This window comes from Fulmarus glacialis, unplaced genomic scaffold (genome assembly GCF_000690835.1).
Source record: "Fulmarus glacialis isolate BGI_N327 unplaced genomic scaffold, ASM69083v1 scaffold1131, whole genome shotgun sequence".
NCBI classification, from domain to species: domain Eukaryota; kingdom Metazoa; phylum Chordata; class Aves; order Procellariiformes; family Procellariidae; genus Fulmarus; species Fulmarus glacialis.
Window position 1 is genome coordinate 38,131 of NW_009194587.1, and position 19,112 is coordinate 57,242.

General features: G+C 40.2%; 1 protein-coding gene across 1 annotated transcript in view; it reads left to right on the plus strand.

The window, feature by feature from the left end:
• MCTP2 (multiple C2 domains, transmembrane 2) overlaps positions 1 to 19,112 on the plus strand; it is a gene marked incomplete at its 5' end in the record, with an annotated part of 84,756 nt that overhangs the window by 35,611 nt on the left and 30,033 nt on the right. Inside the window, 3 exons of the mRNA XM_009587808.1 lie at positions 2,699 to 2,800; positions 3,544 to 3,618; positions 4,421 to 4,540. Of these exons, the coding sequence (XP_009586103.1) occupies positions 2,699 to 2,800; positions 3,544 to 3,618; positions 4,421 to 4,540 (297 nt within the window). The remainder of the gene's footprint in view (positions 1 to 2,698; positions 2,801 to 3,543; positions 3,619 to 4,420; positions 4,541 to 19,112) is intronic.

The window sequence follows — 19,112 nt, forward strand, 5'->3', positions numbered from 1 at the left end:
TTAGCATGTTGCCAAAACTGTAAGAGATGGTTTTTTTCTTCGATTTTTTTGCAGGTTTTTTTCTTTTTATCCAAATGAAAATGCAATGGAGAAATGCCATTTCATAGCCAGTTGTTCTTCTCTCTTGTGCTTTTTTTTCCGCTGAAGAAGGTCAAATGCTAGGATACCTGTATGAATGTTTAGTCTTAGGCTGAGTTATAATCTTCTACCAGACAAGTCAAACACTTAGAATTAAAGATGCTAAATGAAGCTGACTGTAAAACTGTATTTGCACTGCATTACTTTTTGCCCTGTTCAATTTTAAAACAGCAGCAACAACAATAATTACACCATTTTAAAAAGTTTCCCGAGCGACAAACAACCTCTATTTCCAAAGACAGAAGTGGAAGTTATTTGTTGCTGATTTGAAACGTACTGTGTGAACACACCTGCAGACACACCCAAATGTTTGATTCAGCTCCAGCTCTTAAACTGAAGAGTCTTTTCCCCAAAGTCAGAAGCATTTTTTGTATGCAGAATACCATGATATCGGACTTGGACCTTCTCAGTAGTGACATTTCTTTTCCTTTTTCTATTAATTTAGCAGCATGCGACTTTTTTTTTCTGTGTTGATTATGCTCCTGAAAGATGTAAGAAAGAAGTATATCCTAAGGAATGTAAAGAGAACTTCCCACTAGTTGTTGCTCCTAGGGTAATAGGATGAAATGTTATGAGAAATGTGTAACTGAAACACACGGAAATTCAGCCCGGAAATTAATAACTATGGAGAATCCAGAATTATGATATTGTGATGTGTATTGGACACCTACATCTCTGCAGACACACTGGGAACAACATACCTTCTATCCTGTTGCAAGAGAGTCCTTGAATCAAAGCTCAGTCTAAACCTGCTGCTGGTGGCATCCCCTTGGACCAAAGAGATAACAACCGCAAACCAAGTCCTTCTGGCCCTGTATCTCTACCATCAGTAAATCCATTTTTCAGTTAATTTGGGAAATTGAACAAAATCTTTAATTTCCAAATAAATTTGGTTTTGTTTTCATTCAGTAGCTTTTAAAATTATTTTTTGCCCTTGCTCGAGGGCAGGAAAAACAAACTGTTGAAACAGCAGAATCCTTTGTTATGGGCCGACAATATTGTACGTGGCAGTTGGCCTGAGGACCTTCTGATGCCAGTCCATTTGGCCCTAGAAGAGGGGCTAGTCACTTCAGCAGCTCTTCTGTTTTGGGCCTGCAGATAATCTGAGCCTGCTGGTCTGCAAATTAGTTTTCTGCCTGCCCCTTTCTTGGTAGCGGCAGCATCCTTCGCCACCAACTCCAGCCCTACGTGTACTCTCTTGCGGTGAAGGCAGAGGTGCTTTGTGATCAGTTTTAGTGCAGTGCCTGTTATTGTTATTATTTATTTTTATTAAATAAATTCCACATATGTCTGCATAACTCTCAGCATCCTGTTAAGCAAAGCTTTGGATGAGAACATAGTAAAAGCTGGAGTTCCTGGTTGGACACTACAGAGGCTGCAAAGTTGGTCCTTATGAGAGCCCTCTTCCCTCTCAACCGTTAGCCAGAAAAAACCCATCTACCCTTTGATGAGCTATTTGGTGCAGAAAGGGTGGAGCAACATTGGGAAGGGAAGTGACCCTTCCCTTGTCTTGTGAAATCACTTGGTTCCCATTATGCCCTTTTTTTTTTTTTTTTCCCCCTTACTCATTTCTGCTATGGTTTATATGAGCGCCTCTTCTAAATGCCAGAGCAGCAATAGCCTTTTTAAATATGGTTGCAATTTCATGCCCCCAAATTTCCTCCGTTATCTTTAATCTTTGATCGTTACAGTCCCTGAATGTAGCTTTTTGGTAAGCTGCAGTTTTTTATGTTACTGCTGTTTAGAATTAACTGGTCTGCTTCCTAAAAAGCCAAATGTTTAATCAATACATATCCTACTGTGTATAATAAATACATTTCTGCCATCACTTTTTGAAGAGAGAATGCTTTTGATTTGAGCCAAATAGTTTACAAAATGGTGAGGGAGGTTTTTTTGTTGGTTGTTATTTTTTTTTTTTTTAATAGATGTTTAATGCGATAGGGCCAACCGGCAGATTAGAGCATAGAAATGGTATTGAAATTCAGAGGTGGGGCAGGGGGAGAAGTCTTTTACACGAATTAGTTAATTTGGAACATTTGTTACATTAGCATTCGCTCCACTTAAGCTGATTAATTTCTTTGGATTTGTTTCCTGGATGATAATTTGACAACCTTGCAATAAACTAAGCGTTAAGAAGCGGGTTCGTGTACTGGAGTGTGTAATAGGTAGGTAAGTTGTTGTTTGTGGCTCTTTTCCTGAACTTTGGAAGGAAAATCCCATTTTAAACCTGTAATAACGGAGGCTGATTACTTCCCATCAACTCACTGGCTTCCAGGGCAGAATTTTCAGACTGGTTATTGCGTGCGCTGCTCTACTATAAAGTACAAGGTCTGTAAATTAAAGTTGAACCATAAGAGATTTAATCTGCAATTTTATAGGTCTCTAATCCAACGGTCATTTTGTATTTCAGGCTCCAAGTATGTTATCAGGGTTTGGGGAGGGGGTTTTCTGTGCTTGCGATTTATTTATCTATTTGTTTGTAGTGTCTTTAAATTATATTGTGAATTACAGCCGGGAAAATATTGATGCTTTTTCTCCACCCACCCCCCCCCAACTATAGATTAGAAACGGTAAACAAAGTTGTTACACGCTGAAGAATAAAGACTTGGAACGTGCTTCAAAAGGAGTAATTTACTTGGAGCTGGATGTCCTATTTAATCCTGTAAGTTGAAATATTTTCCTCTTTGCTTATCGCTGGTGTAAGAAACGTCTGAATCTGCAAGGACGAGGGTGGGGGATGATGCTTTAATAACCAGGAGCCAAGCAGGAAAAGTCCCGACCTGATTGCGTCTGGTGGTAGAGGGGTGTTTCACCCCTTGGGTGGAGAAGCGTTGGGACATCAGAGCTCTGTGGTGGCCCCTCCGGGTGGATGGGACAACGCAGGGGCGTTTTTGGACTGACAGTGACCACAAGCGCCTTAGGAAGGAGGGGCTGATTACTGCACGCCAAGGCTTCGTTTGCAACCACCAAAAAAAGGCTTAATGTTTGGATTATTATACATTACTTTTAACACCTACTTCTTCCCCAAAAAGCTGACCCACAATGTTCTCTTCCCAGGGTGTTGACAGGAAAATTAATGAGGCATGGACATGGTGCACTTAGTTTTTAGGTGGCTGAGTCAGTCTCAATTGTTTATGCCCTACAGCCTTTTACCGAGTTAAATCCTATTTATTAAGGCCATCGTGGGCTGCACCGCAGCTCTGCTCTTGCTGAAGTGAGTCCAGCCTTGCCCGATTTAATTCATCCACTTTTTTCCTAGCAGCTCCTCCTAAGTCGTGTAAAGGCTGAAAAGAGTGAAAGATCCTGAAATTCCTAATCAACACTGGTGATACAAAGCTGAAATAATGCACTTAAAACTACGTGACATCTTGACATCTTTTTTTAATTTTTTTTTTTTTTCCTTAGGTAAAAGCAAGTATTAGAACGTTCAGGCCCCGAGAAAAGCGCTTCACTGAGGAGAACCGCAAATTTTCTAAAAAGGTGAAGCTAGTCTCTGGGCTAAGCTCTCGCATTTGTTTTGGAAAGATTTGAGTTGCTGTAGCACAGTTGTAAGAACAAAACCTCTTTACGCATAAAATGCCGAACACATGTAAATTCTGTGTATTTCTGTATATATTAAAAGGTTTGTTTGTGTTAACATGAAATTGCTTTCTGATCTAGTTTGCATCAGTAGTTCTGCTTCGTGCTTCAGAGTGGGGAAAATTATAGCTGTGGATGTTGCATGGTTTGCAGCACCTAAAGCTCAACGAGAGCCTTATTCCGTTCCTTGGGAAGGAAGAAACCACATCTAAATCAGTTATTTTAAAAGTCCATAGGATTTTAGAACAATGGCCATTATCCTTTTTTAAATAAAGGTGCCCTATAATAAGACTGAAATTCCCTATTTATTTCTACGGACTAATCTAAAACGTGTAGAGAAGAGGTTCAGTGTTTTGATTACATTCTCTCTGGCCCTTTTCCTGAGACATTGCTATATTTTGAGAATTGAAGGGGAATGAAGGTAGGTTTGTGTTACTGTTTTATTTAGTTTTGACATCAAGATGTGCTTTTTTTTTTTCTTTTTCTTTTTTCCTAAGGGATGGGGAAAATCTGGAAGGTTTGGGTATAATTAGAAAGTAGACAGGAGTGGAGTGTGTCTCTGGAATAGAGGCTTTATTTGTAATATGTGCCCTGACATGCTTTTGTAGCTTAAATTATCCCTGTTTCTGAAGCAATAGTAGGATATTAGAGTGTTTGATTAAACTCCTCTTCTCCTCCCCTCCTCCCACTCAATATTTATCAGATCTTATCAAGAAATGTTGATCGCGTGAAAAAAATCACCATGGCAATATGGAATACAATACAATTCCTTCGGAGCTGCTTTCTCTGGGAGTCCACGGTAAAGAGCGTGATAGCATTTGTGGTAAGTGGATTTCTTCTTTTATTGCATGAGGCTAAATGATATAAGATCTTGAGTGTTACCGTTCGTTCCTCTCCGCCGGCGTAAAGCCCTTTATCGCTTGCTGTTATTGGTATTTTGTAGCTACATGGCTGCAGGGCTGCAGGTTTCAAGGCAGCTTGGGCCACGCTGGGCCTGATGGGCATGGAAATGAGACCTTCGGGAACAGCCTTTCTTTGCTCGGTGCGGAGGTGTTCACCAGCCTGCACCGAGCGCTGAGGATGCCCGTGTCCGCGGTGGGTGATGCCACCCTGTAAAGGCTATGACTGTGTGATGACTCTGGATTTTTTTTTTTCTTTTTTTTTTTTTTTTTTTATTAAAACATGGCAAGTGGGTGGTAGGAAAGCAGGGAGGTGGTGGCCAAGAGGGTGATGCAGGGGGATGCCTTTGATTTGGGTGATGCCGTGAGCTGATGGGTCTCGTCCCTTCCATCTTCCATTGCAATGAGGCGGCACTTTGCTGCAGGTTATCGATGCCTGCTATGCCCGTGTGCCTGTGGCACGCAAGCAGCTCTGCTGACATCGCCTGTGGCAAATCTATTCTCTTGACGGTAATAATACCTTGCTTTAAAAAAAAAAAAAAAAGAAAAAAAAAGAGAGAAAAGAAAAAGGCTGGTCAGTGAGTTCTGCTGCGCTCTGCAAACAAAAAGCCAAGTTCTCCACCTGCCTGTCCCACTTTTCAGCTCTCTCCTTTTTCCTTTTGGTAGTAAACACCCCATTTGCAGTTTTCTCATAATCCACTCAAGCACAAAAAGGTTTTGCCTGCTTTTTATTCTGCGGTGTGACATTTTCTTCATGCTTGAAATGTTTGGCATGTCATTAAAGGTTGCAAAATCGTTTTGTGGTGGTCCAGCATGCAGAAAGAAAGTTTTTGAGTTGAGTGTTTATTAAGCAAAATAACAGCCACATCTCCAAGATTTCTCCCCCTTTTACTGTCTGTGAATTATAAGTCTCTTAAAGGTTCTTTTGAGGAAAACACAGTGTGTTTGCTACAGATGAGTAAAGTGGACCTTCCCTGATTGAAAGAAGCTCAGAGCAAAGACGGAGGAGCTGTCTTTCACCCTGCAGGTTAGAGGGATGACTGGCACATAAGAGTAGGTAGGATGAGAGGGTCTTTTCTCTGTTTTTTTTTTCTTCCTGTTGCTCGAAGCTTATTTAGATCCTATCTAAAGTTAATGGTTCAAGAGCTGGTGGAGAGCAGAGTGGCTAGTACCTTGCTGTGCAAGGGAGCTCTATGGTTGTGCACGAGGGAATCGGATGGTCATGCCCACTGGGGCTGGAAAGGGAGGGACATATGTCAAATCCTAGAGCTGATGTCCTGCAATCACCATACAGCAAGAATCTAAATACGTATTTAAGAGATTTGCTCTTAAGAGATTTTGCACCAAAATACTTGTGAACTTACAGCTGTGAAGTTCAGTTTTCTAGACTTGGAACAGTTTTGAAGTGATGGAGAGGCAGAAAAATAAGGTGGAAAAGTGAGTCTACAGAAAAAGGAACTGATTCCTAGTGAAAAGGAGGATGAGCAGGTTACAAGTTAGACTATTAACATCTTTACTGGATACCATAATACTCCTGGTTTCCTGAAAGAAAGTGGATAATGGGGAGGGAATAAAAATACATGACTCTAAGAATCATTACCGCAGGTTTCTTTTACAAACCAAAATTTAAGCCTATCTGTTTTTTTCCATGTGGAAATAATTCAGCTCTGGCACTTAAAATGAAATGCTAATTATGTATCTCTCTCACTATTTCCAGCGTGTGTGTTCGTAGCATTGAAAATACGCGCACAGCGTGGTAGCGGCAGCATCCCTCCCTGCCCCCATCTGTATGTAAAATCCACTCTTAACAGGTTAAATAAAAGGTGCACCAAATATCGCATTTTTAAACTCATCATTCCCCAGCAAGCAACATCTCTATACCTTTAGTACCTGGCTTTGTATCAGCTTAGCCTGTACCATATTTGTCCTTACTGATGACCCACTTGTGGCTGATACTGAACACCAGAGGCGAGGAAGATGCACAAAGCTTCTCACCCATTTTTCAGCTGGGTTCGTGAAACCATGGTTGGTAGCTTAAGCGCCAGCCAGGCCCTCAAACTGTAAAATACCTTTTTTTTTTCTTAGATGTTGTCCCTTGGGCTACTGGCTATAACCCTTGTGACCATATTCTACATATTCCACATATCTTCATTGTGATAATCCCAGAGATTGGGTGGTCCTTAGGACCCCCTCACCTCTCGTGTCGCCCTTGGTTTCCCTCTACAGGTAGCCCATGCCCCTTCCTCCAAGGGGGAATAAAGGGAGGGAGGAGGAGGAAGACAAGCGGACAGTATAATCATGTAAACCTTGTTTTCTAAATAAAGCGAGGGAGGAGGAGGAAGACAAGCAGACAGTATAATCATGTAAACCTTGTTTTCTTAAGCAATCAGACAAAACCGCTGCCAGACAGAAGGAAATATTTGTGAGATCATCAGGGCATGGCAATAGGCGAGGACGCGGTATCTTGCACCTTCCTGTTTTAGTCTTCATTACAGTGCACCTCCCTCCCCATTAGTGCTGACAGCTCGCGTGTGTGACAAGGACATTAGCTGCTACCTCTGGGTGCGCAAGAGCAAAAGAGGGACAGATAAAGAGGGAGGAAACAGAGGACAGCGCAGGCAGGACACAAATGAATGAGAAAAATGCTATCACCATGTTTTCGCATTTATAAGATACATCATCCCAAGCTAAATTTCTTTATTAGTTTGTAATGGTGAGAGGAGACGATCCAAGAACATGTGAGTAGATTAACTTTTTTGTGCTATAAAAATGAAATCATATTTTTCATCAGCATTCTGCGATTTTAATCTGACTTAATTGTATAGGCACAGAGGACGCTGATGGGGCCTGCTCAGGCACAAGTAAAATCAGAAATTTTTCAGGTTTAGAGGCTTTGGAAAGAGAGTTGAAAGGGAGGTGTGAGGTGAAAAGCAAAATTTCACTTTTGGTGATATTTGCCCTGTGCACAAAGGGTTTGGTGCAAATTGTGTTGCACAAATTCTAGAAAAAACATCCTGGGTCAGAGGAAAGAGTCACACGTGGGTTTCCTGGGTTCTTTATAGTGTACATTTCATTGTTGGTCTGGTGTGAAAAACGGACACACGTGTTTGTGCCTGCCTGGGAATATCAGGAATATTCCCACATGTGGAAAACGTTGCCTGTAAAGTTAATAGTGTTCATATACCAGGAGAGATCTTAAAAGACTTTGTCCGTCTGTTCTCCTCCATCAATTCAGGATTTGGGGGGATTTGTAGATTTTTAAGATCAAAAAGCTTTTCAGGCATTCTACTCTGTTTCTTTAATTTTGATATAGTCATCTCTGTGATATGTTGCGTTTTGACTGAAACATGCCTCTCAAAAAGGTCTTTGCTTTGAAGATACCCAGAGACGTAGTCTAGTGCATCCCTGTACGGTTCTGCTCGTGTGCCTGACACTCTCCATATCCTACCTTGGACAATTTGCTCCCAATTTCCAGGGTGAATGTTGTAGGTTTTTTAGCCTGGTCCTCATCACTCCTTCCTCTTGTCACACCTTTCTCCATTGAGGCATCACTTCCACGCTGCGTTACTGGTGTTCAAAAAGCTGGAGCTGCGTGGTGAAATGTGCCTAGGGGAATATCTGCTCCCCAGTCATGTTGTATATTTCTGTGGTTATAAGCTGTTTGTTTTTCCCACTCGTGCATATGAAAACTTGTGTTCTTATCTTTCTGATGCACTTTTAAACCAAATTCCTGGTCCTTCCTTCCACATGCAAACGCTCCCTGCCTGCTCTCCTCCCCCTTCTTCCCTGGTTGTGGAAATTAAGTCCATAACAACTGAATCATTCTTACTGTACAATATGTATTTTAAAAATATTTTAAAAGTTAATTTTAGTCACAGAATGATTTTCAGGAGGAATTATGCATCATTGCACATTGTGCTTGTGATTTTATACAACGTAATTACACCTTCTATTGACAGTTTTCTCTGCATTAATGGTAATTATGTCATTTAATGAAATTACAGTAATTGCATTAAAAAAAACTATAATCTGGTGCAAATTAAAAGGATATATTGACTGGAATTTTTACTATCATATTTTTTTTTTTTAAAGTTTGCATGATAGTTGCAAGAGACGTTGACAGGATCAGGCAAACGATGGGAAACCAGCCACCGTAGCACCTCTGGTGTGACTGGCAGTGCTCGCTGCTGATTTGCTTCAGGGTCCCTGCACACTCACCCATGCCAGCATACTTCATTTTTACTGGCAGCATGTCCCACTATATCAGGTTTAGGCTTCTTGCTAATCAAGGCTGCTGCCAGGCTGGGTACAGGTGGGAGCTATTTTTCAGGCTCAGCCCTAGCTGGCAGCCTGGGTCAGCCAGACAAGGAATGCAGCATGCACAGGTAGTATTTATTTATTTTGCAGTGATATTGCAGTGTGTCTGATAATTATTTTATGATGGGGTTAGTACCGGGAGGAAAGGAAGGAATGTGTGGTGATGCAACGTAATGTGTTGGAGATGTGGAGTTTCTGGTCAAACTGCCTGCAGGTATTTAATGGTGGGCAGCTGGGAAAATGACAGCCGTGGGATCATTTTGGAGGAGTTTGGGCTTCCCAAAAAGCCAGCTGATGGAAGAGTAGGGAAGCCCTGGGGTTGGGCAGGTGGGGGTTGTGGATGCAGGAGGAAACCCAAACTTAAGATTTTGAGCTCCTTGCTGCAGAGGTGAGATTTTGGCACCCTTCTCCATTAAGATCTCCAAAGCTTTTTAAATCCAGAGAGAGCTGGAGGATGCCCTGTTTTTTGGCGCTGGCCTCTTGGGCTGTGGGAACTGGAAGCCTGAGGAGTCACAGGGCAAGCTGGGGGAGGTTGCGCCTATGTGCATTACTGTCCTAATCTGGGATAGCAGCAGTGAGATAAGTTAGACTCTGCAGCCCATGAACTTCTGGGCATCTCTGCTGAGTGTGCCATTTAACATGCTGCCACTTAAGCTTGCGATATGGGAGCTGGATCTGAGCCCAGTTAAAGTTATCTCATAGAGGAGACACCAACCATCTTATTAGACATGAACAATTTCTAATCCCTGTTGAGCTGGGCTATATTTATACTGATGACCTACAGGCAAAAGGCCATTAGCTTGTTGACAGTGTCCTCTAAAATTGCTAATTGCCTATCAGTAAAAGGGAAATGTTCTTTTCTCTCAGGAAGGATGTTTGTTAACTCAAAATCTAAGCCCTCTGGAGTTTACTTGGGGTAAATCTCTCATTCTGCATGTGGACAAGTGTCTCCTGCACGTTACGGTTAGACTTTCCCAAGCAAAACACAAAATGTTCCAGTCCTGTTTGTTCTAAGCATAATTCAACCCTGGACATGACAACAATATACGGGTAAAACATCCAGTTTAACTTGTGCATTGTTTTGCAACACAGTGATTTCCCCCCCTTCCCCCCCCTTGATGGGAGGGGAGTTATAGATCAATAAAGGGAAATTCTTGGGACAAACGATTAACAGGGAACATGAGGAATCTATGGAGAAGGGAGACCAGTAACGGCTATGAAATCCAAACAACTTAGGATAGAGACTGAGTCACCAAGCATCTCTTGGACTTCTGGATACCAAGCAGAGGATAGAGGGTAGTTTTCATTGAGACTTTGCTCATCATTTACCAGTAGATGGTAATAATTCACTTTTCTATAGAGTGGGGAAGGAAGATGTGCTCTCACATGAGCTTCCCTAAGATCTTTCTTGTTTTCCCCATGAGTTGTCCGCTGATTTTGAACAAGCCGTTCAGACCACCCCGCCATAACTGCATGTGTAACTGATGAGAAGGGTATAGTCTTTTTTTCTCCCTTTTTTTTTTTTCATCCTCATAGCTGAAGACGAAGCATAAATCATTGTTCCCAAACTATTTGGGAACAGCATTAAAGTAATGGTAGATTAAAATGTCTCCACATTAAAAAGCTAAATAAAATGAATAGATGTAATCCTAAAGAGAGAAGAATGAGTATTCTTCAAACGCTGAATAGGGAACTTGGAAAAAGAAAAAGCTTAGAAAAAAGAAAAAAGTATTAATGCAAAAGAGATGGTCTTTACTTCCGCTTTACTGTGGAGCTTTTGCTAAGGGCTTTTCTCAGCCCATTTGCAGCTTGTGTTTTGCTACAGTTTTAAAGAAGCAGTCGGCAAAGGGACAAATGCAGTTCCTATTTACATAGAGGAGCTGTAAAATAACACTCTGGTAAAAAAATTTGTTCATATTTAAGGCTAGAGCTAGTGCTGGAGGAGCAGGGAAAGGCAGGGTTTCAGGAATTTGAACTAGTAAGTAATTCGTCAGAGCCCCTAATATTTCCTCCCTTCTTTCCCTCTGTAAATCCCTGGCAAAGGCACGTCTCTAAAATTATTGTCTTGAACTCCAGTGAAAAGGCGGGATCAGAGGTATGTTTTTATTGTGAGCTATTATATCCCAGTAAAAGCATTTTCCTAATGACGGAGGAAACGTTTACATCCCGCTTCCTCCACGCTGCTCATGGCAGCGCCTGTGAAAATTCACCATTTGTGCATGCAAAGCCGTTAGGAGCACGTTACCTGACACATGTGAGTAACTGCTGAGCTGAGAAAAAGGCTTCTCCAGACAATTAAAGGAGATGGTTTTACCCTTCTCCCAGCAATTTTTACATTTCCAGTATTATTCTTCTTCTGTGGTTGAGGGGAGTACAATTTAAGTTTGAGATCCCAGGCTTTGCTTTGCTGCAGCAGTTAAAATTCCTGGAATAGCAACAGTGATATTGATGATGCTGAGAGACACACAGCAAAGTAAACACATGTTATTTCCAGCTCTTTCAAAAATGCAAGAACAAACAAGGACAGAGTTAATAGGGAAATAACCACTTAGACGCTTGACAACACGATAAACAAGATTTAAAAAGCAAAGTTTGACGCTTTGGAGTCGGGGTGAGACGGAGCTGAGCAGAGACAAGTACAAATATCCTTTTTAACTTTAAAGAGGATATATGTTCTTATGTTTCCAGCTCAGGGCTTTTGGGGATTTGCTTTTTACCAGTGAAATGTTCCAAAATAAAAATAAAAACAAACCCATATTTTGCATCTGAGGAGTAATATTCATTTCCTATGGGCCTGTTTAACAAGGCACTTACCCTGTATAGAGAGTCCCTTGCTTTTGGGGTTGAGGAGCTTCCTCTTAAATTAAGTCTGTGCTGTGCTCATATTTTTGAGCAACAGTAGTGCTTTCTGTGTCGTGCACTCAAAACTTGCATGCATCACATAGGTACGATTCCCTCGCACGTGGCAATGAGAGAGACCCAAACCCCTGCCTCTCACTCTTTCATTGCATTACGTTGTTTTTACCTGATGATAAAACCTTTTAATACCTTGGTTGTGTGTGTTAAACTTCATAGTCAAAGTATTCAGGTGAAAGTCCAGATCTGCTGGAGGATAAGCCTCCGTACAGCTGGTCAGATCACATAGGTACGATTCCCTCGCACGTGGCAATGAGAGAGACCCAAACCCCTGCCTCTCACTCTTTCATTGCATTACGTTGTTTTTACCTGATGATAAAACCTTTTAATACCTTGGTTGTGTGTGTTAAACTTCATAGTCAAAGTATTCAGGTGAAAGTCCAGATCTGCTGGAGGATAAGCCTCCGTACAGCTGGTCAGCAAAATTAAGGCAATGAGAAAGAAATTCAGCTTTGTTATAGTATATAGATGTATCCCTAGAAGGTGCCTGCGTTAAGATACAGGTGTCTATCTATCTAGCTGTCTGTCTCCAGAACTGGATTAGAAATACGTAGTTTTCATCTGTTTGGCTATCTAATGACAGCCCACAAAGCCAAACCCAAATGTGCAAAAAAAATTATCTAATAAAAAAAAAAAAAACCCAAACTACTGAAAAAGGGCTCTTTATAGCTAAAACCCGAACTAAATGCATCCGCAAACAGTTCTGACTGGCTTTCTGCTCGAGTTGTGACCTGTTGGAGAACTCTGCTCGGCGCTTGCCTTTCCAGCTAATTTGATATTGCCTTTTTTTTTTTTTTTTTTTTTTTGCGGTTGAAGCTTTGTCATTTGTTTCGAAGCTGTCATTTTTATTAGTCTCCCTGGCTGATCTTTTTGGGCTCTCGTCAGGTGGTGTATGTTCTCCATTGTCTGCCGGGTCTTGGCAAGCTGTAGGTCCTTTTATTGCCATATGACGTGGGCGTGCTTGCAGCAGTAGCCTGTAATTATACCCACCACAGGTGACAGTTACAAGAGAGCTTTGGTAATAATTTTAGCTGCCTGATCTGATGTTTATGAAGAGCGAACCCTCTTTGTGGTCTGGCTGGAGTTTGCTATATTGTTTCGTACTTTAACTCTTTGATTTATGAAGCCCATTTTTTTTTTTTCCCCCTAATATCTAATGTCTTGTGTCTTTTGAAGTTCTGAAGTTTTGTAGGAGATTATTGTTGATCTTATGCTGTTTTGTACATTTTCTATTTATTTTTGGATCTCTTGTATTTATTTTGCTTTGTCTGGCAGGGTAAAATTGTACTCTTGCTTGTAGCTGGTTTTATTTGTATATTTAACATTGCTGAACTCCTCTTTCTAACCACACATTAGTAGATATGTTGTGTTCTCCTAGCTGTGAGACTAATCACAGATAAGCATTTAATTATGGGGTTTTTTTGTCTTTGACTATTATTTAACTGTTTTACAAAAAACCAAAGTCAATATCCATGAAGGCAGCACTGGTTCCTTTACTCTTGATGGAATTGCAAAAGTTGCATATGCCAAAGGTGAATTTAGCTCATGATTCTTACTGTTACCTTATAAATCTACATCCCGATGTTAGGAATTTGCTGCAAAAAATGTGGGAGAGACTGAAGTGCACGCTGCCTGAAAGCTGGCTTTTCTCTTGTGGTGTATTTCTTTTTGCAATTTTAGATTCTTTAAAAGAACTTCAGATTAAATGTCTTAAGCATCTTCTGAATTTGTGAGAAAGCAGTAATTTGTAATTCTTATCAATTGACTGGTAGGTTGAAAAACAAGAGGAATTTATTTGTAACCATTTGCTAGCTTATCTGGTCCTAAAGAGACGATATTCCATATCAGGATCCAGTCACTTTTCCCAATTTGCTTGTTGCCTTTCCTGAAAGTTCACTTTATTTCATAGATTAGAAATGGCATAAACAAAGATGAGATTAGTATTCTAAGTTTAATGAATGCTGCATCTGTGTGAGACTCATTAAACAGGAGCGTGAGAGAGAAGCTACGTACCCACCGCTATTGGAAATACCAGAATTTGAGAAGCTTATGTGTAAAGTTCCCAAAGTCTGGCATGGATTTGCACTATGCAAGCTGCATGGAAAAAGGTATATACAGCTCAGCCCAAACTGGGGGGGGAAAAAAAGGTAGGAAACCCATGGTATCTATTATGAAAAGGGTATGTATTAGGAAGTGAAATTGTCATTAAAAGTAAAAATTCCTTTACTTAGTATGTGCTTTTTTTCCGCCAGAACCCCAGGTGTATTGATTTTCTTTCAGTCAGGATCTGCTTGGTTTTGTCTCATTATTCACATTACTTTGACCTGGCACCTCTTAGAAAGTGCTTTAAAGCACTTAGTTTTACAGAAAGATTGTAGATGTTGACTATTACCTCCCTTGTCATTGGTGGAGAAAACCTATCAGTGTTTTGTGGTTTTTTCTTCTTTTTTTTTTTTTTTTTTTTTTAATTTTTAAAAAGGCACATCCTTTATTTTTAACACAGACGTAAGCTTAGAACAGCGCATTCCCTTGAAACATGTAGGCAGTTTTTATTCTTCTAAAATGAGGGAATAAGTAGAGACATGTCTGTAGGTGGTTTAAATCACTCTAACTCCATTAACTTCGGCAAACCTGTGTTATTTAACATCGGTTCAAAATCTCCATCCTCATTTTGGGGCAAATCCTGTGTGAATAGGAGCAGCAGGTTTCCTGAAGAGGAGGAAAATCCTGTAGGTGGCGATGGACCCTCACGAATGAGCCAGCTCTGGCACTCGGGCTTGTCTCAGATTTTTCTGGCAGGTTTTCTTTCTCTTGCTTGAACTATTTTCTTTTTAATTTAATTCACCCGTTCTCTCAGTGCTAATCTAACACCAGTTGCAGAAATCTTGACAACTGGAAGAAATTTCCTATTTGAAGGTAATGCAACATTTTAGTTTTATGATGGAGACAGATGCACCTTGAGGGGTTTCTTTTAAAGCATTCTACTTCTTGTGGGGCTTTTTTTTTTTTTCCCTTTTTTTTTTTTTTTAAAATAAGAAAGAGTTGAATCCTTTACAAGATCTGAAATAAAAGGGAATTAGTATAGAAGCTAGAGAGCAAATATATTTTTTTAAAAAGCCTGTTCTCTTTCAGTTTTACTTTTCTTCACTCGCAACTAAGACGTGCTTTGACTTAGAGGTTAGCCTTAAGCAACCAGGAAGTTCTCAGGTTGTTTAAGGATAGCAATAAAAAGAAAAATACCCTAAATAAGAATATGTCCCTTCCATTTTTTTCAGCATTCGTTGGAAAATAAAGCTGGAGCAACGGGATAACTACAAAATCCCAGAAATCTGATTTTTAAAAAAATCTGTACTATTAATTATTAATAAATTTGACTACTGCCACAGTAAAGGATTACACTGGTACCAGTAGCATCAACAGAGTTTTGATCACTTCCCCCACCACTTCATGAATATTAACTCTATTAATCTTAATTGTGACATCCACACTGCAGTCAAGCTTAGCTTGGTTTCAGGTGTTTTTTTGTTTTAAAGGCAGTACTGTGATTTTGAGAAGTGTTAATAAATATGTAAAACACGTAGTGTTTTGTCCTAGTCTAATATGCTGATTTATTTTAGCCTTAACGTTACCCGTGTAAAGTCAGCATGTTTACTGAAAGATAAGTGTCATATGTGAGCAAAAGCCTCCACTAAAACAGCCTTTATTTACTCTACTAGCTCAGGTTCAGAACCTTCTACTTGCTTTTTGGGAGAAGTCGCTGTCTTCTGTACTTTCCTTCAGCTTTCACCTTTTAATGGAACAGGGGAGCTGCACAGCTCTGTATCAAAGCCAATTGTCAGCTTTCATTAGATGTATTCTATTGTTTGTTCAGATTAGAAATAACTGCATTACGCTTTGACTTTGAAGGCTTGTTTGTTTTTAAATATACTAGGTATATGTGACCTTTTTGTCGTTTGTGATGCACTTGGCTTGACAAATTTGAGATACCCATTTAAACAGCAGCAAAAACTATTTGTAATGCAGGTACTTCATAGAAGGCACTTTTTGTGGGTCTAGAAAAGTAAAACAAAATCCTGCAGCTGATACAAAGTATTAATAGATTCATATAAAGTATTGTTAGCTAGCACTGTACCTCAAATACATTGCGTGGGGGGAAGAACCCCACTGCTTAGTGAGACTGCAGCACCCGTTATTCAGCAGTGGGTGGGAATCCAGTTAGCTGGTCTTAAAACCCCGTTATGTACTGTCCATATGAGAACTGTTAGACGTGGCCTCTGTCAAAACATGATGGCAAGGAAGTCTAATTCCATTAAAAAAAAAAAGCACTAAGCGAATTTTCTTAAAACGTTTAGAATATTAAATGGGAAATGCATAATGGATACAGTGATATTAGCTTTTTTTTTTTAACACCAAACATGCCCATCAGGAATTAGATGATGACTTGTTCTAGCAGTTAAGAAAACTTCCCCAGATACTTCCGTGTACACAGTTGGGAAAATTATTTGCAATGATGTATTTCAATTTCCTTAATAAACTAGACCTGTCTTCCTAATTCCCTTCCCCTCAAGTCCCTCCATGGGGGTTAAGAAGTGAAGTATTTTGAAATTATGATCAGATAACTGTTTCCATGAATAAAAACCTAATCTATGCTTTTTTAAAAAAAACAGATTTATATTCCAAAGCTGGGAAATAAACAGTGGCGGTAGAAAGGAAATATGAGATTAATAAAAGTGAAGACATTTTGCAGAGTTACTCTGGGTTGTTTAAATTTTTTTTTTTTTTTTTCTTTTTTCTGGGAAGTAGTACTTCTGTAACAGCATGCGTTGTGATGGCTTTCCTGCTTTCTATTTTAAAAGTTGTATGAATACTCGCAGAGATAGTAGTCCTTTAGTGCCCAATGAATGCTGTCTTACACACTGATACCTATAGTAACACATACAGAGTGACTACGAGATCAAATGCTCTGGTTAAAAAGCCTTGGGGAAGCATTATGTGTCTGAGGTCTGATCTATTGTCTGGGAGGTCGGAGAGTGTTAATGCACTCTGCAAAGATTAGACTCCCTCTCTAATTGCTCCAACACTTCCTTAAAGGATTTAAACAGTCGGGAAAGGTGATGCTCCTTGTCAATTTTTGTCTTCTGACAGCCGTTGAAGTTTATCTGTCTTTCCGCGGAGACCACTAGATCACGTAAACCAGGCAATGTCAAAAGCACGAACCCTGAATTAGGACTGAGAGCAACGAATGCCGTTATTTACAACTTCGTTATTTCAGCTTTTAAATACTTTTAAGGGTTGGGGACCAGATCGCTCTTAGGTGCCATTCCATTTACATTTGGTGATGAGAACTCCCAAAGTCCCACGAAAAGTTTAACTCACCGAGTTTGATGAAAAGTCACCCTTTCAATTCTGAAGTGGATCAGATTATTGTCTGCATCCCTCAGGGCATGGCTGGTGCTTCCCCACCGCATCCCAAGCGGTACCGAGCCCGTGCGTCTAACAGCCACTGCTGCTGCCTGCGGTGCCGCTTACTTATCCAACAGCAGTGCTAAATCGGAGTTACTCTGAGGCACTCTTTGCTATTTACCCCAAAATTTTCCTTTCCCTCACTAAGTCTGGTAAGTACTCGGTTTCCCTCGGTTCGTAGAGCCTGAATCATGTATAAAAAACCCATCAAAAACAGGGTAAAGCTCATGCAGGAAAGTTTTTCTGCTGCTTAACCAGCATGTCCACACTGACAGGTGCCTGACCCCCATCGCTGGTTTTACAAAGCAAAATAGAAATTTGTCCAATGGCTCAGAACCACTTAAAAGAACCAGATTATTATTTTGCAGTCTAGCTATTTGAAAATCAGCACCAAATAGTTTTGCTGCTGGTTTAGAGGACTAACCTGTTATAGCGGCTTATGTTTGCAAAGGATGCTGCTTGTGCTTGGAAAAGCACTTTAAGAGCAAGGGATGAAAAAAGGTGAGTGTTAGAAAGGAGAAAGGAGAAGCATGGCTCAATCCCAGGAGAATTTGGAAGATTTAATATTTCTGCAACAAGGCCACGGTATCCTCACGTTGACGGTAGGGTAACGTTATTGTAGCGAGAGTGGAATTTGACCCATCTTTTTAAAAATGTCCGTTCCTGTTTCACAGACAGATGTGAGCGTGTCCTGTTTCACCGCAGCTCGCACAACACAACAGGTCCTGCCGAGCAGAGAGTCATCCTGTAGTTATTTTTTCTGGTGGATCAGAAGCTTTTTAATTTGAGATAGTGTCTGTGTTTTTGCTAGTCTTGCAGCATCTAAATATGTTAGTGTATATAATCCATTTCACACATATAAATGTATAAATATGACCTATATAAATATACATACATTTAATGCCTCTTTTCTAGACTCTGAGCAGATGACTAATACAGCTGTTCAAAGGAGAAAAGGATTTTTTTCTTCTTTTTTTTTTTAAAAAAAAAAAAAGCCCTCTTGGCTCTGAATCGGAAATTGAGGAGCAGAATTCATCAAGTGTATTCTGATCGTTCTCACGTGGGTAGTTCCTCCTTCCCTTCCTGCATAGCATGTTCCTTTGCACTGTTGCTATATTACATGAAATGTTTCATCTGTATATAAAAATTAAAAATTCAAACAAAAATCTGGCCCACATGAAGAACAGGCCCTTTGGGCATATGGTTCATTATGCATATTCGTTTAATTACTAAAACACTTGGGATGTCTCTACTGCCCTTGCTTTCAACTTGTAAAGTTGGATCTGTTCTGCAGCACAGAATATGTTGAACAGGCATGTGTCATAAAGGACTTCAGTTTTCTCCTACTTAAAACTCTATATAATGTTCTTGGCTGGATTGTTAGAATTTACTGAATATTGGTTCAATCCACTGCATCAAAACGGCAGTATGGGATCTCTTTTCCCTTAACACCTTCTCTAACCCCAAAAAGGCAAATTTTGCAGTGGTTAGTTCAGAGTTGTGTTTAGTATCGAAGTAATGTGAGACTAAGGATTTAGATTTCAGGCACATTCCCACGAAGCACCTGAAGTCGCACATTGAAAGCTGTATAACTTTTATTAGCTAAGAAGGGATTGCTGTGATAGTGTGACTTTAATTGATTTTCAGGGCAAACAGGTGGTGATGGTTTAGGCATCCCCTAGTCTCCTGCCATTCCTAATTTGGAGCTGCACATATAATAGCTTTATTAAAATAAACAATCTTCTGGCTTTAGTTTTACCTGAACAGCTGCCTGAAATTGCAAGAGTCTTGCAACTTTTT